This window comes from Pyrgilauda ruficollis, unplaced genomic scaffold (assembly GCF_017590135.1).
Source record: "Pyrgilauda ruficollis isolate IOZ18807 unplaced genomic scaffold, ASM1759013v1 scaffold54, whole genome shotgun sequence".
Classification (NCBI taxonomy): domain Eukaryota; kingdom Metazoa; phylum Chordata; class Aves; order Passeriformes; family Passeridae; genus Pyrgilauda; species Pyrgilauda ruficollis.
Window position 1 is genome coordinate 8,699,382 of NW_024527044.1, and position 26,402 is coordinate 8,725,783.

The 26,402-nt window shown below is 43.2% G+C and overlaps 1 protein-coding gene across 1 annotated transcript in view; it reads left to right on the plus strand.

Annotated features, from left to right (window-relative positions):
• Nucleotides 1–26,402, plus strand: part of INTS9 (integrator complex subunit 9) — a 58,925-nt gene that overhangs the window by 199 nt on the left and 32,324 nt on the right. Inside the window, exons 2-9 of the mRNA XM_041480996.1 lie at nt 4,331–4,458; nt 8,679–8,739; nt 10,910–10,972; nt 14,575–14,714; nt 16,315–16,401; nt 20,496–20,616; nt 22,315–22,449; nt 25,058–25,169. Coding sequence (XP_041336930.1) covers nt 4,331–4,458; nt 8,679–8,739; nt 10,910–10,972; nt 14,575–14,714; nt 16,315–16,401; nt 20,496–20,616; nt 22,315–22,449; nt 25,058–25,169 — 847 coding nt within the window. The remainder of the gene's footprint in view (nt 1–4,330; nt 4,459–8,678; nt 8,740–10,909; nt 10,973–14,574; nt 14,715–16,314; nt 16,402–20,495; nt 20,617–22,314; nt 22,450–25,057; nt 25,170–26,402) is intronic.

Below are 26,402 nucleotides of genomic sequence, written 5' to 3' on the forward strand. Positions count from 1 at the left end.
AGGGAGGGACGGGGGTCGGCCCTGAGGTGTGGGGGAAGGCGGGGGTCGGCCCTGAGTGGGGAGGGTGAGGGGGGGGCGGTTACCCGGGTTTGAGGTGTTGGATGGCATCAAATTTTAGTAGGATTCTGGAGGAGGAGGAGGAGAAAATGTTTCTCAGCCTTCCTAACCCTAAACATGAGTCTGGCGTGGAGCTGTGCCCCTGCACGTGTGGCTTCTGCTGGACTGTGCGAGGAATGTGAATAAATGCCCGTGGTTTTTGATAAAGATGTTTTCTATCTGCAGTGTGATAATACAGGGAGATGCTAACCAAAAAAAAAAAAAAAAAAAAAAAAAATCAGCCTGGAACAGCTTTGCCAAGGGTGCACCTTGCTGCTGACAAGGGTTTTGGTTCTGATATTACAGTGTTCTGTCAGAAAGTACATGACCCATGATTTTGGTCTCCTCTCGAACTGTTTCACTTTCCTAAAGACCTAAGATTCAGGAGCCACTTTGTTTTCCAGGAAGAATTTCAGTTTCACATACTGTGCTGCAGTTCTTGGCCTGGAGGTGAAAACCCAAGAAGTTTTCAACATACCTGAGCATAATATTTGATTTATTTAATCTGAAGTGACACCATTATTCAGTTTAAAACTGTCTCTTGGTTTTGAGACTGAGCAGTGTGTTATAACAAAGCTTCATAGAAGTAAATGTTCTGTTTTAAGACTTCTGGGAAACCACTCTCCATGGAAGTGTGTACAATTAATTCCAGAGGCAGGTGGTCAAGGAGCTTGATCCTGTTTAATCTTACCTGTGTGATAAGGATCTGTGCAGGGATGAATATTACCAGTGGGACAAACACTGCAGAGTCAAGCAGCTCTGGGTGTGATTGTAGAGGCTGCCAGAATTCAGTGGGGAAAATCAAACTGGAAAATCTTTACTTAAAGACCCCAGTGGAAATGCAGAGTTCTTTTAATGTTTAGAGTCTTGCATAGGGACAGAGAGAGGAAAGGGGTAGAGAAGGGAAATACAAACTGTCTGGGGACTCTATTGGAGCCTTTTTAGACCTGTTTTTAAATTCAGGTGCTGAGAAATATAAGATGAGATTCCTCACCTTATATTTCTCTGGAGATGTGTCTGAATTTGGGGTTGTGAGGAGAGGAGTCAGATGCTTTTTATCCTCTTTTCTCATAGATTTGGGTTGAATTTGGAAGAACATGGTAGAGGTGAAGGACTAGTGGAATGTTCCCTGTCCATGGCAGAGGGGTTGGGATAAAATGAGCTTCAAGGTCTCTTCCAACCCAAACCATTCTGGGATTCTGACTCCAGGTCTGATTCAGAATCCAGTGAAAACCTCAGACTCCCACAAACTCAAGCATGCTTTCACTCAGACAAGCCTCAGTGCTCATTTTTCCCCCCAGATTTTAAGCTGAGCATGTGATACTAATACTGGAGGAATGCACTGCAGGATTTGTTGACTTCACTTGGAATTCCAAGCTCTGCCTTTAACCTGTACAGCTCTGAATGTTTTGGAGCTGCAAGTCTGAGCCACCATCTCTCTCCTCTGTCCTTGTGCCCTCCATGAGATGCTCATGGAATGGGATGTGTGTGGAGAATCTGCTTCTCCCAGGCCCTGAGCATCTGGAATCAGCCCCTCAACTTGGGCCCTTTGTGCCCCACTGCCAAACTTTCATCCAATTTGCAAATCCTGCCAGGAAAGTGGTGAGCTGGGCTGGGCATATTTATGCTTTTGTGTGTTTTGTGTCATTTTTTTACGTGGCTTTTGGAGTTTGGAGATGAGGCACCTTTGCGTGTTGGCTACACCAGCCTTTAGCCATAAGGGAAGCAAGCAAATCTTGGAACAAAAAACTTGGATTTTAGTCCAGTCAGGAACATGAGTGAAAGCTCTGGACCTGTTTTAAACAGTAAAAAGTATAAACTGTGTGGAAATGATCACATTTATAATGTGTATAGAGACACACATAGTGCAAACACTTCTATTCCTGGATTCCTAATCCAAAATTCTAACAGAGGTGCAGGCCCAGCAATGTCACCAGTGCAAACAGCTGTATAGAAAATACAAATTGCCTTTTTTTATTTTTCTGACACTTTGTTTGAATCTGGTAGAAAGAATCCATTGACTCCCAGGAATCCATTTACCTCAGTGTGACAGCCACAGAGAGAGATGATTTTAGCTGCTTTTAAAGAAGGAAAAAAGGAAGATTTGCCAGTTAGGTCCTAGATGTCAGGACCTATAGGAATTGTGATACTGATCATGATTTTTGTAATCATGATTACAAAAAAAAGGCAAGAAAATATTTTGCTGATAAAAGTGGTGATATTTCATTGCCTTTTTTAATTACCAATGGTATAAAAGCTACAAAAATAGAACTTATTTTTCCCTTCATTTCTTTCTATTTACTTCAATTTATAACTTCATTTGTCAAAGTTCTGGTCTGGTAAGAACTTAATTTCACATGAGAATGTTACATTTGTGAATAAACCAAGTGAATTCCTCACTCCTTCACCAGCTTGGCTTTATGTATTTTTTTAAACTTTACTAAAAGAAAGACAAAATGTGATGTAACTCCTTAATAATTAAGGCTTTGTGAATTTAAAACAAAACTCTCTGTGATATTTTAAATTTAATATTTGGGGCTTAGTCGGTTTTACTATTTAAATAGAGTTTAAAGCAGGTTTTTGAGGAATGTATGTAAATAGACTTCTTGAGGGCTGTTAATCCAGACAGTTGCAGTCCTGTGTTAACATTGTTGTGAGCAGAGGTAGAAAATGAAATTATTCATCTCCCTTTTTTCCACTTGGTAGAGGGAAGTATAGAACACAAGCTTAAGGGATAAATGACTTAGAAAAAGACCAAGTCTGTTTTTAGTGCAGTGCACGGCCAAACAAGTGGTATTTTTCATCTGCATTGACAAAAACTTGAATTTAAAAGCTCCAATTTGACCACCTGAGCGTGGCTGTGCTGCCAGATGCCCAGACCTGGGAGAGTGGAGATGCAGAAATCCCTCCTCGGAGCAGAGGAACCCTCCCGCAGAGGTGGCCACGCTCTGCTCAGACCTTTGTCTCTAATCCCACATTTTAAAGGCGACCTTTCTGTTCTGCTCTCGCTGAAAGCTCCCGCGCCTGGTTAAATGTTTGTCACTCCAGACAGGAGGTGGCTGCATCTCAATGATGCTCAAGTGCCCCCTACATCACCTGCTCACCGGCTCATTAAGCTTGCAAAGCCTTTGGGATTTGGATACACAAACCCTTCCATTCAGGTGGGGTTGCCCAGTCCCTCCTGCTTCCTGTTTGTGTTTAGCAAGACAAAAAAGCAGGTGAGAACTTGCCCCAGAGCTGCTGCACCTGTGCAGGGGTTGTTGGGGAAGGTTTCTTACCAAAATAAAATCTTGTGTTCCTGCAGGGCTTCTCTGCCTCCCTCCCTGTCCACCTCGAGTCATTTTCAAATTTTCTAGCCAAGTTTTGCCAGGAGGACTGAGTTTGGAAGAAGCTGATTTCCTAGGGTTTCGGGGAAAATAGGTGATTGCAAGAAAAAAAAGATATTCTGCATGTGTCCTAAATCAGAGAGAAGAGCTTTTCCATCCACTCAACCCTTGGGATCAGAAAAACTGTCTGAGGAAAATCTGCCCCTTAATACCCTGAGATGGAGAAATCTCAGTGAATACACACGGTTGTGGGACGCAGATTCATGAGAAATCATGTTTTATTTTGGTGTGTAAGGAACTTAAACTAAAGAGTTTAAAAACAAGGAGGGAAAGGCAGTTAGTGAAGTCTGTTCACAGAATCACTGAGGTTGGAAAAGCCCTTCAGGATCAAGTCCAGCCTATGACTGACCCCAGCTTGTCACTGAGTGCCACATCCAGTCATTCTTTGGATACCTCCAGGGATGGGGACTCCAGATCTCCCTGGGCAGCCCCTCCTACTGCCTGTCCACCTTTTCCATGAAGAAATTCTTCCTGGTGTCCAACCTGACCCTCCCCTGGCACAATATGAGGCCGTTTCCTCTCCTCCTGTCCCTGTTCCCTGGGAGCACAGCCTGAACCTCCCAGCTGCCCCCTCCTGTCAGGGAGTTGTGCAGAGCCACAAGGTCCCTCCTGAGCCTCCATTTCTCCAGGCTGAGCCCCTTTCCAGCTCCCTCAGCCCCTCCTGGTGCTCCAGCCCCTTCCCCAGCCCCATTCCCTGCCCTGGACACACTCCAGCCTCTCAGTGTCCTTGCAGTGAGGGGCCCAGAGCTGGACACAGGATTTGAGGTGTGGCTTCACCAGTGCCCAGCACGCAGGGAAGGGTCATGTTCTGAAAGGTCCTGAGTAACTCCTCCTCATTCTTCTTCCAGTACTGCCTGTCAGGGCATCCAACCTTGCCATGCAACGTGCTCAAGTTCAAATCCACCACCATCATGCTGGACTGTGGGCTGGATATGACGTCTACCCTCAATTTCCTCCCCCTGCCTCTGGTCCAGAGGTGAGTTCTGTGGCCTGTCAGCACTTAGTCTGCATCTTCTTGGGTTGCAGTTGGAGTGCTGTGCCTGAAATGGTGTATTGGAAGGAGGGAGGGGATGGGTACAAATGAACAGCATCATCTGATATCATAAATAGACTTTGTTCACTTAAAAATTCCCTTTATCAAAATAACGTCCTTTGGCTCAGTAGACGGAAGACATTTTATGGATTTATTGATTGGTTTTTCTAGATAATTTATTCTAAGCTTCAGTAAAGTATTGCTGCAACTGCTCAGCACAAGTGAGGTCACATATCTGTCATCTTTCTGGCTTCTTCATGCAAGATGAGATAAATGGGTAACTGAGATGGAGTGCGTGGAGCCCAGCAAGTCCTGTTTAACCACCATCTTCTCAGGCTGTTCTTCAGAGCACAGACTAATGCAAAGAAAAATAGCACTTAGCAGCCCTTGTTAGTTGCCTGCATGGCATAATTGTTCCCTTTTAAAAGTTAAATAAATAAAAAGGCGGTGCAGCTGAGCATGGGATTGGAACAGCAGAGAAACAAAAATAGAGTCTAGAACAGAGTCCTGAGATTTCCTTTCTATGCCCCGCTACAAAGTTGTATTTCCCCAGGTTTTTAGACTAATTTGGGTAGTAAGTTAGGGTGACATGTTTTGTGTAAATGGAATAAATGACAAAAATTAGCAGTTGAAAAGGTGGGAATGAATCAGTCTCAATGATGGGGAGGAGTAGGAGTTTTCTCAAAAGCCGTTTAGTAACTTCCATCCACAAGGAAATAAGTGAGGAGTTCTGGGCTCAGGGAAGGCTTGATTGAGAGGGGGAAAATACAATTGGAAAAGGGAGTTTCCTAAGTGACCTAGTGAGGTTAAAGGAGTTTGTCCAGCACTTCCTATGATTTGTTATTTTTTTGGAAAGTAGAGGAAAGGAATGGACAATGTGGGCATTGTTCTTCAAGAACGTGGAGTTCAGGATCTGCTGTAGAGAGGCAACAGATGCCCTCAGAGGGATCAGTGTGAAAGTCAATTTTTGTCCCATTCCACAGTGCAACTGCTGACTGCACCAACTGGTGCAGTAATAGATTTTGAACAGATCCAGCAAATTTTGGAAATCCAGGTACAGACAGAATTGTGTTGCATTTGCTTTCTCCCACCCCCACCAAAAAAAAAGGAAATTTAGAGAGGAAGAAGTAGCAAAATGAGGTGATTGAACAAAGGCTTAAGAGGTTCTTTAGAGCAGCAGGAATCAGCTTTCCCCTGGGATGTGCCAGCTTTGTCTGCTGATAGCAGACCCTGGGAATGAACAGCCAAATTGCAGGTCACAACCTGGAATTCCCCAAGCACCTCCAGAATGTCGGCACTAAAGTGACTCAAACTCAATAAGAGAGGATGTCAGATTTGACCCCTGATGGCCCAGTGGAATGGGAGCAAACATTTGGATTTAAATCCAATCAATCTTGTCGGTGAGGTGACTGAACACCCCTTAGAGCAAGGATTGGCCTGAGCACATGGACTTGGGCAAGTAATTGATCTCCTCTGCAAACCAGGTGTCCTGCAGAGAGTTGTGGAAATAAGACAGAAATGTGAGGAGGAATGTGGCTGCCACTGCAAAGTCCTTATCTCTGCAGTACTCATAGTTGTACCATTTGAGATTAGGAGTCCATTACCATCATGTCCAAACACCTCTGAAATTCAAATGTGTGTTATCAACATAACATGGGGTGACAGAGAGCTGACATTGTCATCAGATGCCAGGTAAGGTGCCAGGAAGGACTGATTGCCTGAGGGATTTGAACACAGGTCTGTCAGATCTGGTGTTCTCTCCAGCTGTATCCTCTCAGAACCAGATGTGTTTATTGGAGATGGATGTCAGTGAAACCTTAACCTGAGAGCAGCCATGCTTCTCTCTGCTGTCTTTAGCCAGAGATTCCAGCAGGATCCCTGAACCCTTTGGATTCTGCAAATCTCAGTATGTGGTCTGCAAAGCTGCCCAAATGTGTGATATTACAGAGGATCTTTGCTACACAGCTAAATCCTGTGTCATGCCTGGCATGGTACCCTCCTTGAGCAAATATTTTGAGAGCCTGTGCTCTAATCTATAAGAGAGGAAAGTACTGCAAAGGGACTGGGCATTTTTTAGAGTTCTTTGCTCTTCAAAGAAATGCCAGTGCAAAGGTATTTAGATTCCCCCTTGCCCTGGAAATGGCATTCCCTGTTCTCACCAGCCCATGGAGCATGTGCAGAGCACCTGCAGCTGCCCAGCTCTTTATGCTCCTGTACTTTAAAGGAGGTTTGTCAACTGGAGTTTTCTCCCCTGTACCAAAGTCAAATGCAAAACTGTAAAATGAACATGTGGGAAGCTCTTAACCTTTCCTGTCTAGCCATGACACCCTTGCTCACATTATTTATGGGACAGTTCCAGCTATTTTGGATTAATCAATCACTCTATTACAATGTCAAAACGATGTCAGGAGGAGCTGTGGTGCTTCTTGGCTTCAAGGTAAAGAGTCCTTTCTGTCCTGTGTTGCTTGTTCTGCTTTCAGCCACACACAAGACACACCTGCTCATTTTGCCTCCCCTGACTCTTCACTCCTCAGTGGTTGCCAGTTTAGTACAAGTTTAGTGCTCCTTTATCATGAATAAGGCAAAACTTCTGCTAGGTTAAATTATGGGGAGAAGGACAAGTAAAGTTTATTCTGCTCTGCCTCATGGCTGCTGAAACCGCAGATGGACCCAGGGATTTTCAAGGCACAAGGCACTGACCTGACCTTGTGCTGGTGTTGAGATATTGGCTGTAGCCCTCCAGGTGGCCTTTCCAGCTAAGATTCCTGTCCTATCCTCCTGTATCTGTCAGAGTTGTTGCATATCAGAGTGGTTTGTTCTTGCTTTTTCCATAACTCTTTTAGACTCACTGCACCAATTCTACTCAGCCCGCTCAGTCTCCAAATTATTGCTCCTAAACTGTGCTTTTGAACAATCCACTGGGCAGCACATTTAGTCACTTCATCTTTTCTGTCATCAGACTTGTTCAGCCTTGCTCTTTATCCTCAGAAGGGAATTGCCCTTCTTCTGGCACAGCTCCTCCATGACAGATCCTTCTGCTCTCACCTCTTACCTTCTGTCTTCACTCCTTGACTCATGGATTTCCCCTTTTTCCTTCCTGGTGACTTACTGGGGTGTCAGAATTTGTTCTTTTATACTGCTGTTAGTCTGAACAAAGCATTCCTCTGAGCCCTTGAATCATTTCCTATTTTCAAGATATGAAAGTGCTTTTAGGATATAAACATGCCTGTCTGTAGAGCTTAGTGCACAGCACTTGCAAAGTGCTTCGCAGCCAGGTTCTGTGTCCAAATCTGAAGTTGTTGCAGGGTTTGGTTTCAGGTGGGTTAAATTCTCTTGTTTACTCAATAGTTGTTTTTATTTGGGTAAATAAACTTCAGTCTGGGCAGAGAGTGTGTTTAGAGCTAAGTTGTAGGCTCATACAAAAATCAGATGTCACTGTGAAATATAAATAAGTCTCTCAGTTACAGTAGCAAGAAATGCTGCAGCCATTAGTGCTGTAAACTCAGAATTACAACGTCTACCTTTAAATTCCTTTATTAGCATTTGAAGCTGTGAAAAAAGGGGCTCTGCTGTTGCTTAGAACCTGCAGTTCACAGCAAAGCCTCCTTGCCCCTGTGTCCTGTACAGCTCTTGGTGTGGGTCTTCAGGGTAACACCCAGGCACGAAACCATGGCTTATGTGGGTATAAAATCCCAGCCTGTGTCTATAAATGACTTAGTCCAGAGCATCAGTCTTTCCCTGCCACTGCTGATGGGAATATTTGTCTGTTGTCCTCTGTCCCAGAACAGTTTTATGGTGCTTTTGTGTTTTTTGAGCACAGAGTTTGTTGCTGCCCTAACTTCTGTTTATTCATCCACTTTCACCACAGGGAACTCAGCAGCACTGAGCCTTTTTAAAATCCTCACCATAAATGACTAAAAATTCCCTTTGTGCCTTGTCCTCTGATTTATTTTTACTTATAAGTGTCATAATCATGATTTGTAAAGTCATTTTGGTGAACACTTAACCACAGTGAAACTGTCTGTCTGTTTTATTGGGACTGTTACTTCCCTGAGACAGGAATGGTGTTCTCTGCCTGTATGACACCAAGTAGAAGGTCTGTGCTTAGCCACTGATAATAATTCAGTTCATATTGAAATAATTTTTCTTCTTTCTTTCCACAGCCCCAGGCTGTCCAAACTTCCCGGTTGGGTTTTGAAAGATGGAAGCATGTTTCTGGACAAGGTACTGGAGTGATGCTTGGAATTTTCTTGCCATGCAAAAAGCCACCTGACAGGTTGAGAGCTGGTGTTGCAGGAGCAGCATTCCAGGCTGACTCATCCCAAAGGTTTCTCTGTGTACCTCTACCAGCCAGGATGTCCTTGCAGAGCAGAACGTTTTGAAACAAAATGCTAATAGCAGCTCTGAGGCTTCAGAGGTAGCCTAGATTATAAAAAAATCTGCTTAAAATGCAGAAGTCGTCAGTGTGAATATTTTTGTATTTCATGAAGCTCCATAAATAATAGTGCTTCGTCTTCTTAGAGTGCCTTTTATTCCACAGTCTCACTTTTCTGACACTGAGGCTTCAGAGCATGCCTATAAATGAGGTTGGTTTCATACCCTTTTTCAGGCAGAACTATGAGGAAGGCAATGGTTTGCCTGTGGGAGGTCTCTCAGAGAGGAAAAGCATGGCTTTGGCCTCTGAAATCAACATGTGTTCTGCTGCTGGACATAGCAGGGAGGATATTATCTCCAGCCTCCTGATTCTAAGACAGAACTTCCTCAGTGACATGAGAGACACAGAATTGCTCCTTTTTTCCCCCTCTTTTCATTGCATCAGTTTTGGAGGCAGAATTTATCTGAGGCTTCAACCAAAACTTGGCACTGCAGCGACCAGCTTGATCTGCCATAAGGGAACAATGAACACAAAAATATGTCAGATGTTAGTAAAATAGGCAGATACATTTCAAATGTGGGCAGCAATAGGTACCAGTGGAGAAAATGCTTAATAGACTGTTCTCTGACTATGGGAACATTAAAGCAAACAGTGATAATAGTTGCTTTTGTAGGGGACTTTGAGGTGGACAAAATGGATTGATCTGATTTTTACAGACAAGGCAGCTGAAGATCATAGATTAAAGACCCGATTTTTCTTCTCATTGGAGACAAAAGAAACTGTGCAGGCAGCATTTCTGTTGGTAAAATAGTAACAGCTCTATTCAGAGCACTTGCTAACTGGCAATTGCAGGGCTGCAGAGGCTCAGGGGCAGAAATGGAGTTGCTCAGTTTGAATTCCCTGGAATTTGTGTCTCCTGAAGCCCAGCTTTGGTGTCAGAGCTCTGGGCTCCCAAGAATGGACAGACTGTCACTGTAATTTCATTTGGAATATATTTAGATTTCTGGGATGCTGCTGCTGCAGTGTGTGCTCAGGAGAAACCTCCAAACTCACACAGTGGCAATGGAAATCGTGTTAAAAATTCAAAGGCAGCTCTCTTAACTTCACCTTGACCACTCTAAGTGCTTGGAATGGTAAATTCTTTGACCCATGCTGGAAAAAGCCAAGGGAAGGAGTCAAAGGGGGGTGTTTTATCATGTGAGGTGGACATTCCTGTTACAGCACTCAGTTTTAAAACTTCAGTCCTGGAGAGGCATTGAAATGTGCTGTGATCTACTTTTAATCATTTTGAACTCCCTTGAGATGAGGTTAGGAGACTTCTGCCACTAGATGTAATTGCTCATTCGTTATTAGTTGGCAGGTGCACTGTAATTATTAAGAATTGGATTCAATCTTTAATACTGTCAGTCTGAAGCTGGCTGAGACCACTTGTTTTGGGACAGGAGAGAAGGCAGGGTGGGTGGTAGGGAGCCTGTGAGTTGTGCTAGGAGTAGAGTTGGGAATGTTTTTGTTCCACCCTGAAGAACATGACTTCTCATGTGACAGAAGTTCTTGGTGTCAGCCTTGAAAAAGAGAAAGAATATAGGGGATAGAGTTTAACAAAATGTGCCATGTTGAGAAAAGATTCCCAAAAGTTGTTTCATCAAATACTCTGAGACAGAGGCTATAAATTGTATTTTGGTTCTAGTAAGACAGAAGAGGTTGGATGTTATTTGGAGCCAATTCCAGACTTGCCTTCCTGGTCATTACCAGGGCTCTTTCTTTACCTACCAGAGTGCTCTCTGTCCTTCCCAAGGAGGATTTGATCCCTTCAGCTACCAAGCAGCCTCATCTGCCATGAAAGCAGTTTCAGCAGATCTGCCTGCGCCAAATTGTGTTTAGAAGGGGGATAAATGTCCTGTAGTAACGGGCTGGAAATTACCTGTGATAAAGAAAGTGTCTGGAAAATCCAAAATGTGCTGCCGTGGATAACACTGTGTTGTATTTTTGTGTCTCCTCTCTTGGTGTGATTTTTTACAGGAGCTGAAGGAGTGCTCTGGCCATGTGTTTGTAGACTCTGTGCCTGAGTTCTGCTTGCCAGAGGTGAGTTTGTTCAAAGCCTTACTGGAAAATCTGACTCCATGCAATCACATGGGAGAAACCTGTTAAATTATTATTATTATTATTATTACCAGGTTCCTGCTAATTTAATAATACTCAGTAAATAATACTTCAAAACTCTGTGTTGTTAAGGTGCTTTCAGGCTCTGTGACTCTGGAAAAAAAGATGGACACACCCCTTTACAACCATGGTGTTGGGAGACATGGAAGGTCTCCTCGAGCAAATATCTGACACAAGAATAAGACTGAACTGTCCCTTTTTGTGGCTTTTCAAAGACAGCCAGGCTGAGCTGGGCTGACTGACAGGATCCATGTGCTGATCTAGATGAGGGCAGAGCATGAAGGTGAGGAATGCTGCTTGTCTCTAACCACAGATGGAGGACATGGCAGTGGAGCTCCCTGGGGAGCCAGCTGTGGTTAAGCCACGTTGGATTCTGCTGGCTGCACTTCTGCCAGCAGCACTTTCAGGTTAAAAACTTTTACGGCCTCTTCTTGAGGGAAGAACTGAGCCTTCATATCCACAGGCATGGCTGCAAGTGGCTGCTCAAGCTGGTTTTTACTGGGATTTCTGGATTTAGAAAAAGGAAGCAAGACCATAGAAGATATTTGGATTACCTGGAATCACCCAGTGGATACAGGGAGTGCTGTAGGAGAAATAAAGATATGAAAGGCTGAGCAGAGAGAGGTGGGGATGAATGATGGAGAGTAGCATGGGAATAGCATCCCTTTCCTCAGAGTCTTCAGAGTGTGATAACGCCTGTTCTTTCATTTCATGCTGGGATGTTTTCTCTGTCTTTCAAAGACAGACACAATTGCTTTTGTGTCCAGACACTCCTGGAAGGTTGCTGTCAGCCTGCTGAGGTTCTGGCAATATTGTTCCCGTGTGTGGATCCCATGGAACTCACCTCTGGCATCACTCTTGTCATCTTGATTCTGACCAACAAGCTGGCAGCTCTGGTACTTGTTTTGGCAAGTGGTTCCAACAGATTACAACCATTCCAACTCAGCTGGAATTGTCATAATCCAATCACACCAAAAAAGACCAGCCCAAAACCCTAATAAATCTGGGTTCTTGTGAGCCTTCTGTCCTGTGAAACTGAGGGATGTGGGAAGCATCTGTGTGTGTAGAAAGTGCCATTATGGCCCAGATCTTGGTAAGGACAGGGTTTATGTGCTGGATTCTCTTTGGAATGATTGCCTGCTGGGGTTTAGGGTGCTTCAGCCAGACTTTATGGTTACTTTGGGCTGGAAAATACCCACATGTGTAGCTCTGAATATGATAAACAGGGAGTCACTGCTTCATCTTAGTGCTGTTACCACACACAAAGCTGCTTCCCAGCAGCCCATCCTATAACCAGAACATGGCAACCAACTGCACGTCACCATTGCAGGGACTTTAAAAACAGCCTCTCAGATGTTTCCCAAAATTCCCAACAGATGTCACATCTCCTCCATGAATACTGGGAACAGATCTTCTGTGATAGCCAGCTCCCACCTTGAGCTCACCTACCTGCAGGAGGTTCAGGAGTCATGGCCAGCTGCAAACAGAGTGCAAATGTTGCTGCTGTTTGGCAACACAGGATAAGAGGGAGCTTGTGTGAAAGAGGCTTTTACTTTATCTCCTTCCATGCCACTTCTTTTGAAGAAACTTGTCTGCAAAAGCAGTTAGCCAGAGAATCTCTGTATCGCTTCCAGAACACCATTGCCAGAGCAAGCCAAGATTTGGATCTAATCCAGCAGCCACAAGGTGAGATGAGGCTGTCTCAGCAGCAGAGTACTCTCACACATGTCAGAGTGCAGGGTGCTGCCCGCTCTTTGCTTGGCAACTTTCTGCTCTCTCACTTCACATGCAAAAAACATTTTTAAGCTTCTTCAGCTCAAAGGCACTTTAGTGAGATTGCAAGCCCCAGGGAAGATTTCACTTTGTTTTGGTTTTGACACCTTTTTCATCCTATCAGTAAATGCTTCTAGGGTGCTGAGATGTGGCATGCTTAAGGTTGGAAAGTGCTGGTGTGTATCGTCCTGATGGCTCTCCTGGGCTGGGATTCAGCTCAGGGCTGGAGCCCCTCCACTCTGGAGCCAGGCTGGGAGAGCTGGGGGTTTTCAACTGGAGAGGAGAAGCATCCAGAGAGACCTCAGAGCCCCTTCCAGAGCCTAAAGGGGTTCCAGGAGAGCTGGAGAGGGACTTGGGACAAGGGATGGAGGGACAGGACACAGGGAATGGCTTCCCACTGCCAGAGGGCACGGATAGATGAGATATTGGGAAGGAATCCTTGGCTGGGAGGGTGGGGAGGCCCTGGCAGAGGTTTCCCAGAGAAGCTGTGGCTGCCCCTGGATCCCTGGAAGTCTCCAAGGCCAGGCTGGATGGAGCACCCTGGGATAGTGGAGGATGTCCCTGGGTGGAACAGGCTGGTCTTTAAGAGTGTTCCCATCCAAACCACTCCAGAATCTGATCCTCTACAGTATGAACACAGCTGAAAACCAAGGTGTGGACAATCCAAGCTTTGGCAGGAGCAGGCATCAGCCTGCTTGATACCTTGCAGGGAGAGTGTTCCTGCCTGGAAGCCCAGGAAGATAAAAGGTGCCCTGTCATGGAGCTGAGGATGGTGTTTCACCTCCTGTTCTCAGCTCAGAGATCGTTGCTGATCATGATTGAAACCATGAGTGCTTAGGAGGAGTTAAGCAGCTTGTCACCAGAGCACTGTGTCAGCCCTCTGCAAAGCAGAGTGACCTACTTTCTTGCCTTTTTTATTCAAATTGCTGGACCAAGCCTTGTAATCAGATAATATGTGCTTGATGAGTGTTGAATTCCATTAGCTGCTCTATAATAACTGAGTTAGAGGTCAGTAATCTTGTAAATTTCTGACTTGACACCATTTGTGTTATGGCATTACCAGTAAATATTTCTAATTAAAATTCTTTTAACAATGTGTGAAATCTTCTTTCACTCTCAGAACTCTTGTCTAAACTGTCACATCAAAACTAATTGGGCCCACCCATCCATTTTGTTGTACCCTGTGAATGGGTTTCATCTCCTGCTGTAGAAAATGTGAATGAGAAAGATGCCAAGCATTTACTTTGGGAAAATATGAGGATTATTTTTAAGCATATGAATAAATACAATCTTCATTCATCTCTTTCTTGGGGTACAGTATGATGTGCTGCATAAAAAAAATGAGACACCCTAAATCATTGATGCAGAAATTTTGGTGTCTCTTCCTCCCTAAGGAGGTGCATACATCAATTCTTTGATAAAAGTAAAATAATCATGGATCTCATAACAGCAGCCATTTCATCACCTGAAAGACAGAAAAACCCAGGACATGGTTTCCTTTCCAGGTTGGGGAAAAAGCCAAACAAAACAGGTTGGAGAATGGAATAATTTTAGGGGGCTTTTAAAATAAATCTTATTATTTCAAAGGCAACATTAACCTTTGCCACAGCTGAGACATGCTTTTATAAACCAGTCACATTCCTGCAATAAAGTTTAAAAAAATAAGAAAAAAAATAGAATAAGATTTTCTTCTGCCATTTATTAAACTGCGTGAAAGGGTTACAAGTTGCTTATCTCTGCTCTGTTTTCAGACTGAACTGCTTGACCTCTCCACAGTGGATGTAATCTTGATCTCCAACTATCACTGCATGATGGCACTGCCCTACATCACAGAGTACACAGGATTCACTGGAACAGTTTATGCCACCGAGCCCACTGTTCAAATTGGCAGGTAAAAAGCCCCTTCAGACTCTCTGCTCCTCTTTCATCGCTGCTGAGGAGAAGGTGTAAAGGACAATGTGGGGAGAGGAGCGGTGTCTAATGTTCCGAGGAGGCTTTCAGGCAGGAGCTGAACACCAGCCAAGTCCTTAGTGCTGCAAATGTGTTAACTCCATGTGTCCCAACCTCTGGAGCCATCAACATTTCCAGCAGGTGCTTTGTGTTGAGTCCAGGCCATAGATGTGGGACAGTGGAATTCGAGTGGGCTGAGACACGTCAGTAATTGCCATATAGGCAACTTCAGACCTTCAAAAACCATGGATCAAAGAGCTCTCCTGCTCTTCTCTGTTCCCCTTAACCAAAAGGTGTCTTCCCAATCAGAAAACTGGACTTGTTCCCCACAGAAGCTGTAGCTGTCCCATCCCTGGAAGTGTTCAAGACCAGGTTGGACAGGATTTAGAGCAACCAGGTGTCCCTGCCCATGGCAGGTGTTGGAATCAAATGATCCTCAAGGTCCCTTCCAACTCAAACCATTCTAGGATTTTATGATTCCATATAATCACACTTTCCTCCACTCCACAGAAAGGAAATCAAGCTGACATCATCTCAAATGCCAGCTGAGCTACGTGAGCTCTGAACTCCAGAGAGAAGCACTAAGAAAAATGGCAGAAATAGGAGACTTAGGTAGAAAAAGATATAACAGTGCAGTGAAAACCAGAACAGTCATCAAATTTGCCAGTTTATTTTTACAAAATTGTCTTGTTGATTGGATGGGTCAACACCAAATGCTGCAGGTTTGGTGAGGCCTAACTGGAATTGAGCTCTGAAGAGCTGCTACATTCAGTAATTAGAAGCCAGATTAGGCCCTCCTATCTGTACTACTCTGTAAGCACTTTAGGGCAGGAATCTTTGTCCACTGAAGGTCCTGTGCAAACTTCCCATGCCAGAGTAATTCCCCCATTGTGTGAAAACAAACAGAAACTGAAGGCCCTTGTAGGTGAAAGGAATTGTGTAAATATGAACGAGTAGTAGACCTCTGGGCTTTGCTGGTCCAGAGGTGGAGATAACAAGCGCAGTCTTGTGGGAGAGTGCACTGGTGTGGTTCTCCCCACCCCAAGTCATTCCAGATGCTGTCCTTGTGCTCCAAACTTCAAGGGAAAGCCTGCACACAATCACAAATGCTGTTAAGTTTTGGGCAGGGAAATCTGCAGTGACAATTTCTAACGCTTGACACCTTTTTCTGTCTCAAATATGCTTTGGCAGATGAGGAGAGTTCACTCTGACAGCATGCTTGGTAAGTGATAGACAGGCAGAGGCTGAGGAGGTTTTGTTGTGTGTTTTGTCTCATTACTTATCACAAGCAGTCAGTAATGAAGAAATTATCTTGCACTTTCCAAATAGCCCATAACCCAGTGGGCCAGATCCTCCTCTGTTGCAAGCAGATGGAATTGGAAACACTCCTTGGATAAACAGGGGCAGTGCTGGTAATGGCCTCTGTGGGAAGAACCCCTCCGAGTGTTACAATTTCTATGGTATTTTGGAAAGATTTGGGCCAAAGTTCTCTCCTGTGTGAGAGAAGGCGATGTTAATTTAGGTTTGATTTCTGTTTTCAGGCTCCTGATGGAAGAGCTGGTGAATTCCATTGAACGCGTGCCAAAGGCTCAGTCTGCCTCCATGTGGAAGAACAAGGAGGTGCAAAGGTAAGGAACAAGTCCCAGGAAAGGTGATTGTACCAAAGCACCGAAGTTTGGGCTTTTGAGGATGGCTCAGCTCCCACCATCTGAGATTTGCTGCTGTGACTCCTTGGGTCGATTATTTCTTTAATCATTTCTGCACATTGTTGGTTTTCCAACCTCACAAATTTGTTTCTTGGAGAAAGACTTGGTAACAGCAGAGCTTCCCCTGATCTCCCCTCACACAGTTCAGCTCCATGATGGTAGATAAAACCATCAGATTTTGGTAGTAATATCATAAAAAGTTGTTGAAATGAGAAGGCTATTTAAATTTAATGATACTACATTGGAATAATTTAAATTTAAATGGTATTTACATTCATGTTTGCTGACATACTAAGAAAGTCAAGACACAGCTGTTGGAGGTCATTGGTGTTACCTTTCTTCCCATCTTTACACCTGAACAGCAGAGGTGGGCTTTTTGGCTTTCCAAAACTTAAAAACAAATTAAAATCTGAATAAAAAAGCTTATTTGGAAGCACCATATCCATTATTCCAGCTGTACATCAAAACAAGATGCTCAGAGTTTTGAAAGCCTATGGAATCTAAAAATTATCCATACAGTTTACTAATTGTAGATGATGCTTTCCTTGGGAATAAAAACAATTTCAGGTGCACAACGTGTTCCTTGGAGGAGACAGTTTCATTTTTAGCACATTTTAAAGATAGGATTGGTTGATTAAAACGTTATATTTAAAAGCTGCTTTGTGCATTTTTAATTGATCTCCCTTTTTATACTCCTGATTCTTAATGGCTTGATTTAGAAGTTTCCTAAAAGTGAATTATTTCTTACATTAGAAGAGTAGCCTTGATATTTCTCAGTATCACAAAGCAAAAATTAAAAATCCAAATAAGCACAGTTTTAGCTGTATATTGTGTTCTCCTGCTGAATTTAGGAGCAGTCTTTACACCCTAACTCTCACTCTTCTGAAGACAAGCAGATGTCAAGTTGGATGTAAAGCAAAACCAAATACACTGAACTTCAGCAGGATTTTTAGAATAGTGGGGGTTTTTATTTTTAATTTTGGGGTCCACTGGCCTCCCCAGAGCCATTGCTGACACTCCCAGTGTGTGGAGAGAGAGGACTGGAGCCATTATTCCTGTTACACCAGGCATGTTTTGTATGCCTGGTTTAAAGGAGAATCATATATCTTACAGCTCATATAATGTCACTTTCCTGGTGGTCGTATTTTAGGAAAAGTGCTGCCTGGCACTTTGCATGCTGCTGATTATTCCAGAGGAGAACACAGAGAGGGAATTTTTGTTCTGATTCAGCTGCTATAGAAGACTGGAGCCTTTTTTTCCTTAAAGTGGTATTTAAAATACATGTTCCTCTCTGCTATTGCTGGGGATGTCCCCCAAAATTCATAGTTCCATCCTGTTAGCTGTTGTAAAGGGGTAGCAGGAAGGTGGGAGCTACTAAACGTCAGTTTAATAACATAAATTAATGTATAATAAACTCTGCTGGTATGAACCAACGTTGTTTTTGAGCTGGAGGAAGAGGACAAATGTGAACTCCCTCTCCACCTCTGCCCCACCTGTGCCCTGAGTTTCCCCCTTCACCTCCCTGTGCATCTGTAAAACAGAGCTCCCATCCAGCACAGAGGGCACCCGGGGACTTTAATTAATGTTTGCAAAGTGTTTTGAGATGCCTGCTGACAAGTGTCACGCAGGCGTGAATGGAACTGATTATTAGAGCAAAACATCTACTGATCCCCAAATTAGCACCTGGCTAATGGCACATGCAGCCTTGGACTGACATCCGTTACTTAAGAAAATGTGATCTTGATGAATTGGGTTTTTTTTTTTCCTACTTGGCTGTTGCTAGAACAGAATACTTATTACTTCTGAGTCTAACTTTAATTTTTCAGGCTGATCAATCCCCATTACTGCTCTACAGTTCAGCTAATTCTCCTCCAAACAGTTAGTATAAAACACAAAGTATTATCATCTTCATTAGATAAAGCACTGGAGCATTTTAAATGCAAATACTGTATAAAATATAATAAGTTCATTATAGTGGTTTACATTTTTCCATTATCAGATCTAGTCTGAACTAATTGCTTAGCCTGTTTTATTGCCACTGGCTTTTATTTCAAGTGAGCAGTCTTGTGGAAGCTCTGGAGATGTCAGCCAGGATATCTTTCACTGATTGGGATTCAGGGGCTAAAGAGGAAGTTTGCTTTGTCAAAGGCACTTTGTTGACTTCTTGTTTGATGGTTTCCCATATCTTTCAAAGTGTTTGAAACAGGCTGTTTCCTGAGGCTGGGCAGGGCACAGGAGAGGCCGTGGCCTGATGTAGTTTGTTGCTGCCATCCTCCTCTCCCTTCAAACAATTCTGGGATTTTACATCATACATTAAATGCAAGCCTTTGCACTGACCAGGAGGGACTGTCTCTGTGCAGATCCCAGGGAAGAATACAAATCCCTGAGTTTTTTAAGGGTAAATTTTGTATTCTCAGCCATGTGGATTCGTGCTACCTCCCCGTTTATGGCTGTCCCAGCAGCTGCCCTCACACATCTGATTGTTGTGAGGTGATCTCTAGCAGGATGTTGCCATGGTGGCAGTAGATTTACTCCAGACCACAAAATATCCTCTGGTAGCTCTGTAGGGATTTTAGAAGTGAGATGACAGACTGAATACATCTGAGGGACCAACACCTCCTTGTCACTCAGCTTCATGAAGCCACTGGAGACTGGTGCCACTGGTCTCTGCCAGGGATCAGAATATTTTCAATGTAGCCACAGTCAAGGCTAAGAGAAACTTCCTTCACCAAGGACAATTCCCCACTTTGTCCATTACCTGGAGAAACATTTTCCTCTTCCCAGAAGAGAAGCTCCTGAAAGCATCCAACACTAAATGCTTCTTATGGTAGGTTAAAGGCTTTTACAGGCAATTTGCTTCAGTGCAGTGGTGGACAACTCTCCACATTGTGTGGCCTTTTGTTGCTTACGACTTCCCAAAAAAGACCTTGAAGGCTTTGTTTGTTTCCTGAAGCACGGGATGCTTTCAGCCAGCGTGTGCTGGAATTACAGTTATCGTTCTGGACCTGTGCTGTGGTCTTGGCAAGAGCTGTCCTTAATCCTTTCTTCAGTATCTTAAATTATGGAGGAGTTCACTGACCTAGTAGATATAACAATAAATTAAATTCCTTTAAACAAATTGATCAAAGAAACTTGACCAATTTCCATAAATCTTTGGAAATTGGTTTGAATTAGCCTTTGATTTAGCATTGGTTTAATATACAAAAAAAAAAAAAATCCTATTCTTCTTACGCATTTGGCAGCTGTGCTGCTTCCTGCCTCAGTTCATGTTGCTAAGGAAGATTTATTTCCCAGAAGTTAGCCATCCCTCTTCCAGCCTGTGACATTATAGTTCACTTCTTCCCTTGACAACGCCGGCCAGCTGACTTGCAGTGTCTGTGAGGAGCAGAATGGATGGATCTTACTTTGGTGTAAAACATCTTAAATACTTCCGTGGAGGGGATTTCAAAGAGCTCTGCAGTGTCAGCTCGTGTGTCCCTGCCAGGGCACTCGGAAGGGAAGTGGGATTGAAGGCAGGGAAGCTGAGCTGCAGGGACATGTGCTCTTGGAAGAGACCAGTGGCAGAAATCAGGGCAGAGCCATCCCTGCTCGTGGTCTGGTAACTGTGCTTTAATCACCAGATTGTTCCAGATTATTGGGTATTATTCAGATTATTATGATATGAAAAATAGACACTGATCCAAAATCCTAGTGCTGGAGGTGCATTTCATGTTGACATCTCAGATCAGCCAGCACCTTTCATCAGTGGTGCAAATACCTCAAGAGTTGTGGTAACACCTCAATCACGGCCACTTTTTTGATGCAAGGGCTGGACAGAACAGCAACAGAGAGAGCTGGAGGAGAGCAGTCCCCAGGGTGAGGCAGATTGGGAAGTGTGGCTTTGAAGCACCAGGCACACTGAAAATAAAAATTTAGAGGTAAAATTAAAGATCTGGAGAATGTAAATGGTTGTAGAAGCTGGTCCAGCACCAGCTGTTGTTCTGGATCCCCACAGAACCTCTCACTGGTGTTGACAGGTTGCTGCCAGCCCCGCTGAAGGACGCGGTGGAGGTGTCCATGTGGAGGAAGTGCTACACCATGCCCGAGGTGAATGCAGCCCTCAGCAAGATCCAGCTGGTGGGCTATTCCCAGAAAATCGTGAGTACCTGCACAGCTGCCCTCAGAGCAACACCAACAACTCCTCAGGGCAACACCAACAATTGTTCCCCAGCTTTTCCCCCTCTAGATCCTGTGTTGGTTGCATCTAGTTACCCTGGCATAGGTAACCAAGACAGGATTACACAAACTGCCCTCAGTCTGCCTCCCAGGAAGAGCTCTTGTTTGGTGAAATCAGGGAATATCCATTTGTTTCTTCCCTTCCTTGGGGAGGCCAATTTTAAGGCAGCGTGCCCTCAAATTTGGAGCTGATGGCTGGCCCACTGAGAGCTGGGAGGATGCAGGGAGTGAATGTATCCTCTCTGTCTCTAAGCCACATCCCCTTCCCAGCTCCCCAATCTCACTTCTGGGAATCTTTAGAGTGCTTTAGCCTCCACTTTGTTTCATACTGTAAATTAGGGACTGTAAACAAAACCTAATGGTTCAATGTGAACTTCAGAAACTCCTTTCCCAGGGCTCCCAGCTAACAGTTATTGTCTGTAATGCTGTTGACTATAATCCAGTGTAGTTTCCAGAACAAACTGAACCCACAATTCCATAGTCTGCAGATCCCATATGGATTGTTGGCACCATTTTTGCCACGATCCCTGCTCTTGTTTGGGCTGTGATAACTGGTTTTGCTGGTCAAAGGCCATAAAAAAATAAAAATAGGGGTTAAAGTAAGTTGTGGCTCCTCATTATCCATGGATTGTTTCAGTTAATTTTTGACTATTCTCACAGTGTGGATGCATCTCCCTTAATTTTAGATGTGTGTATCTGAGCCAATCATTCTTTTGTAGTTACTGGAGAAAAAAACTATATCTTTTCTCTTCCCAACACTAACTTTTCAAATAATCAAAATTTAGAGCCTTGGCTTACCAACTCTGAGGAATGAAAGCCCCTTGCCTTGTTTTTCAAGGCATCCAAATATGTATTGAAATACTAGAAAAATTACTGTATTGCATTAATCAGATGCTTGTTCTATTATTTACTAACCAGAAGGCAGATCACATTAGGGAGGTTTATTTTCCTTTCTCCAAACAAGTATTCCACATTCCTGGGTACAGATGAAGGAATACAATTCCTAATGACACCTGGAAAGGAGGCAACTGTCAAGTTGCTTACACTGAAACTAAAATGTGGATTGAGTTTGCAGGATGTTGTTGCTAAATCACTAGCAGGTAGCATTTGAAAAGAAATAAAGTTAGAAAGCTAGTGAGTTTGAGGTTAAATTTGTTTTTCACAGTAAAATTTGCAACCCAAGCAGAGTTGTATCAGTATGGAAGTACTTGTCCTTCCTTCTCTCCTGCTGGTCAATACCAGTTATATTTCACTGAAGGAGAATAGAGTCTTCAAAGATGCAAAGCTCCCACAAACTTCTTCAATACAGCAGAGGCAGGCAGAGGATCAAGACCCTGGTTGATTTTTGAGGTATTGTTCATTGTGAACTCAGATGCCATAAAATTCACATGGAAGAGAGACTTTATGGAGGTCCTGCCTCAGGCAAAGCTTTTCTCAGAGCATGTGTCCTGCTAGACATGGGTGGGTAAAACCAGCAGATGTAATTGTCAGCAGAACAGCTTCACAAAGGCTTTGAGCAGCAGAACTGCTTTTGAAATTCCTATTACTGATGACAAAATGACCTGTCCTGATTTTTTTCTGAGGCTCTTTCAAGGTAATGTCTCTCACTGTGTGTTTCAGGAGCTGTTTGGTGCTGTGCAGGTCACCCCTCTGAGCTCGGGCTACGCTCTTGGGAGTTCCAATTGGATTATCCAGTCACACTATGAAAAGGTTTCTTATGTTTCAGGATCTTCTCTGCTTACAACACACCCTCAGGTACAGCCCCTGACTTTTCTTAGTCTTTAGGAGGAACTTTTGCTCCAAAAAAAAGGGTTATTCCAGCTGGGATCAGGTTTAGGGTAGAGGCCACTCTAAGGTAACTGTGTTATCCGTGCGTGGTTTTAATGGGCATTGATAAGACATACCCTGACAAATGACAGGTATCAACAGTTATGAGGGAAAGATAACTAAAATTCTTTATTATTCGTGATTTGATGTTCACTTAAAACTGTGGAATTGTCTTTCACTCTAAAGAGGAAATTTTCAACAAAGTTAAACAAAAGAACATTAGTGACTTTTTAAAAAAATCCATATTTGAATGAAGAATCTTCACAGACAGCTCACAGACTGCTTTATATCACTTCTGAAACATCCTTCCTTAGGAGGAATGATAGCTCAGTGGCTGCCAACTTTTCCACCCTGCTCTGCTAAGGGCAAAGTCTTTATAGTGCTGTAGATGTAATTTCCAGTAAATTAATTCTCTCTAGATCCATAAATTCTTACTGCAAAGAAAGGCTTGAAGTTTGCAGTGCCGTGCGCTTCAGAAGTTGTCAAAATAGTTAAAAGCATTATTGCAGGAGGTATTTAAAAATAATTTAGAAGATGTGTCAGGTTTTTGATCACTAAGTGATTTCCCCCAAGGTGGGTGTCTGCTGGAGAGCTTTGCTTCTGAGCATCCCTCACTTAAAAGCTTGTTCTCAGCTGGGAAACTACAGTAGATAAATGATCCTTAATAGTATGGCCATCCTTAGGTGCACAAAATGTATCAGAGCCTCTAAATCCCTGTTTCTCATCAGCCTCATTCCATCCTGGGCTGTGCTCTCATCCCCTCCTAGAGAAGGAGCAGCAGTATTTGACAATGTGTGAGTGCAGTATTTCTGTGAGGAGAAACTTTACCCTGTACGAAGTAATTTGGTAACTGAAAATATTTTCTCCTCACTGACATGAAAAGGGATTCACTTTATCAGGTCAGACTTTTCATCATTTTCCAAAGGTGAGCATTTCTCTGGAAGCTTCTGGTAAAATTTCTGTTTTTAAGGAAATTAAGTCCCAGTGACAGAGAATGGTGTGAGTGAACTGTTCACATCTTTAGACGGAATAGTTTAACAGATGGTTAAAATCACATTCAGTTTGTATTTTCCTTGTTATTTATCACATCACAGATATTACCCCATATCATCATTGTCTTGCATTTGCTTCCAGATGCTTTTTGAGGACAGGATAGTTTTTGTCCTGGGGTTAATCCCTGTGAGCACCAGCACAGGCTGCTACAATCTGGTGTTTCTGTGTGTGTGTTTTGGGAGCTTCCAACCAGCTCTTCATCACCTCTTTGATGTTTGACAGACAATATGTAATGATAACAATATCTCGAGTGGCACAGAGTCAAAACTGTGAGCAGCAAATCATTTCTTTCTCAGGGAGTGAAAACTTGTTTGTCTGTCCTGGTTCTCCATAGAATCATGATGAGAAGTTCATAATGAAATGCCCATTTTTTTTAGTGGGGTGTGAAAAAAGTCACTGCATTTAGTTTTAAAATAGGATATACTTTGAACATATCCAGAGCTGCTTTTCCAGTGAATTGGGATTTAGGCCTGGCACTACTGACTGTTCCCTGTTCTTCTGGCAGATGGTTTCCATTGAAATTTTGTCTCCCCCTCTCCTGAGGCTGGATTGACACCATTGCCACAGAAGTGGAGAACAGGAGTTGACAGCACAGGTTCAGACATGTCACTAAAAGCCTTTTAAGACATATTCTTTACATTAACCCACAAAAATCAATGCAGGTCCTCTCAGTGCAATGGCATCTGAAATTATGTGGATCTAATATACCATAATCATTATGTACATTATCACAGGCAGATTCCATATTACTTTTTATTGCATTATTGGCATTTCATTTTCATGGACACACTGGAGAGAGTCAAAGATTGTGATAAATCTCACGTGTCAGGTCTGATCCTACAAGGGGGTGCACAGTTTAAACTCCTGACAGAGTTGATATTAAATTCCCCTGCATGTTTAAAAGAGCAGGGTCCTTCTCAACTGCTTCAGAATGGCTCTGGAGAGCTGTGAACAGGGGAATTGACCTTACAGTGGTCTTGGAGGTTCAGCACAGGAAATCTCTTCATCTTTCTCTGCTGGCAAAAATCTTTCCTGGTTGGTGAGACTGCAGAAAGTTGTTTATTGAGAGTAAATAACCATAAAATACCACACAGCTGCCAGCAGTTGCCCACTTTTGCTTAATCAGTAGCTGTGGGAAGGGCATCCCAAACCAGAGTGAGGCTCAAAGTTACCTTTTCACCATCTGCAGACAGAGAATTGGATTTTACCTTATCAAGATTGAATCATGCTACATTTTCAGTGTCAAGAATATGTATTTAGTGTCACACTAATGTCTAGTTTCTGAATATCTAATCTCTGTTTGCTAATGCAGAGAAATGGATTTGCATTTTCATTCTGCTTTAATAAAATACCAGTATAAAACAAGTGAGTTTTCCACAGATGGAGGAGTGTGAAGTGTAAAATGTTTGGTGGCTGTATCCATCATGTCCTGCCTGGAGAAACTCTCCCATTCCTGATTTTATTTCCCTGTGCTCTGTTCCAGCCCATGGACCAGGCTTCTCTTAAAAACAGCGACGTTCTCATCCTGACAGGGCTGACCCAGATCCCCACTGCCAACCCTGATGGAATGGTGGGAGAGTTCTGCAGCAACCTGGGTAGGTCACTGAGAGAAATCTCCTGCCTGTTTTATCATCTTATTCATGGCTTTGGGTGGGAAATAATTTTGAGATTCCTGGAATTGAATAAGTTGTCCAGCTATAGCTCCTGGCATAAAACTACCTGTTTAGATTTTACGATGTGCTCTTGGTGTCATTAATACAGTAAGTGCTTGGAGAGACACAAGTTGTACCTAAAATGTTTTGGAATGGAACAGGTATAATGAGATTTAATCATCTGCTGCTCCTGGTTTGCTAAGTATGTCACTTGGCTGCCAACAGGCTATGTGGATATTGTTCCCAGCTGAAATATTACTATTTCCTTCCTGTGTATCAGCCAGAGTAAAATCTTTATATGCTTTTTTATGACTTTCAGTTTTGAAAACAAGCACATCTGCTTCCCTTCTTACACCTGACTTTTAAATATATCAAAAGCAAACAGCACAATCTCTGTTTAAAAAAAAAAAAAAGTCAAGATATATTTATAGACCCCCAGATATATAAAACCTAATCAGACGCTTTCACAGCTGGAAAAGCTGATAATTGCAAAGCTGTGATATCAGTGTGAATGGCAGCATTTTCCAGCCTGTTTGGAATGTCACATCCAGTGCTGTTCTCTCCTTTTCTCCCCTTCCCCCTGCTCTGTTCCTCTGTGCTCTCTTCCTTCTTTCATCAAACCACTTTCCCATGCCTGTCCTCCTCTATGTTCCCTGTTCCCTTTATTTTAAATTCACTACATTTTACAAATAAAACTAAAAAGCTCGTGACAGAAGGATCCTGACAAAGGTTACCAAAGACATGAGAAAATTAAATCAGACTAAATTCCTGGTCTGGTGAAATGGGACCCTGTCCATGGCAGGGGGTTGGAACTGGATGATCCCTAAGGTCCCTTCCAACCCAACCCACTCAATGATCCTAAATATCTGTTAATAGAGCACATTTTGGCACTTTATAAGAATGATAATTATGGGTTTTACTGAAGATCCTCTCTGCCAGCATCCTGGCTCCAACAGGGACTGTGTGCAGATGCCTGAAGAACAGCAGGAGAGCAGAGTGGGATTCTGGAATACTTTGCTATCATGATCTTTAAGTATTTTTTTCAGGAATTCCTGAATTAGGTGTGTTTTTGTAATTAATGATGCCCAGTGGTTTTAACCTCCCCTTGAAGCTCTGTGACTTCCTTTCCTAAATGTGTGTTTTTACATGTGTATATATCTCACCTGTCTTTTCATT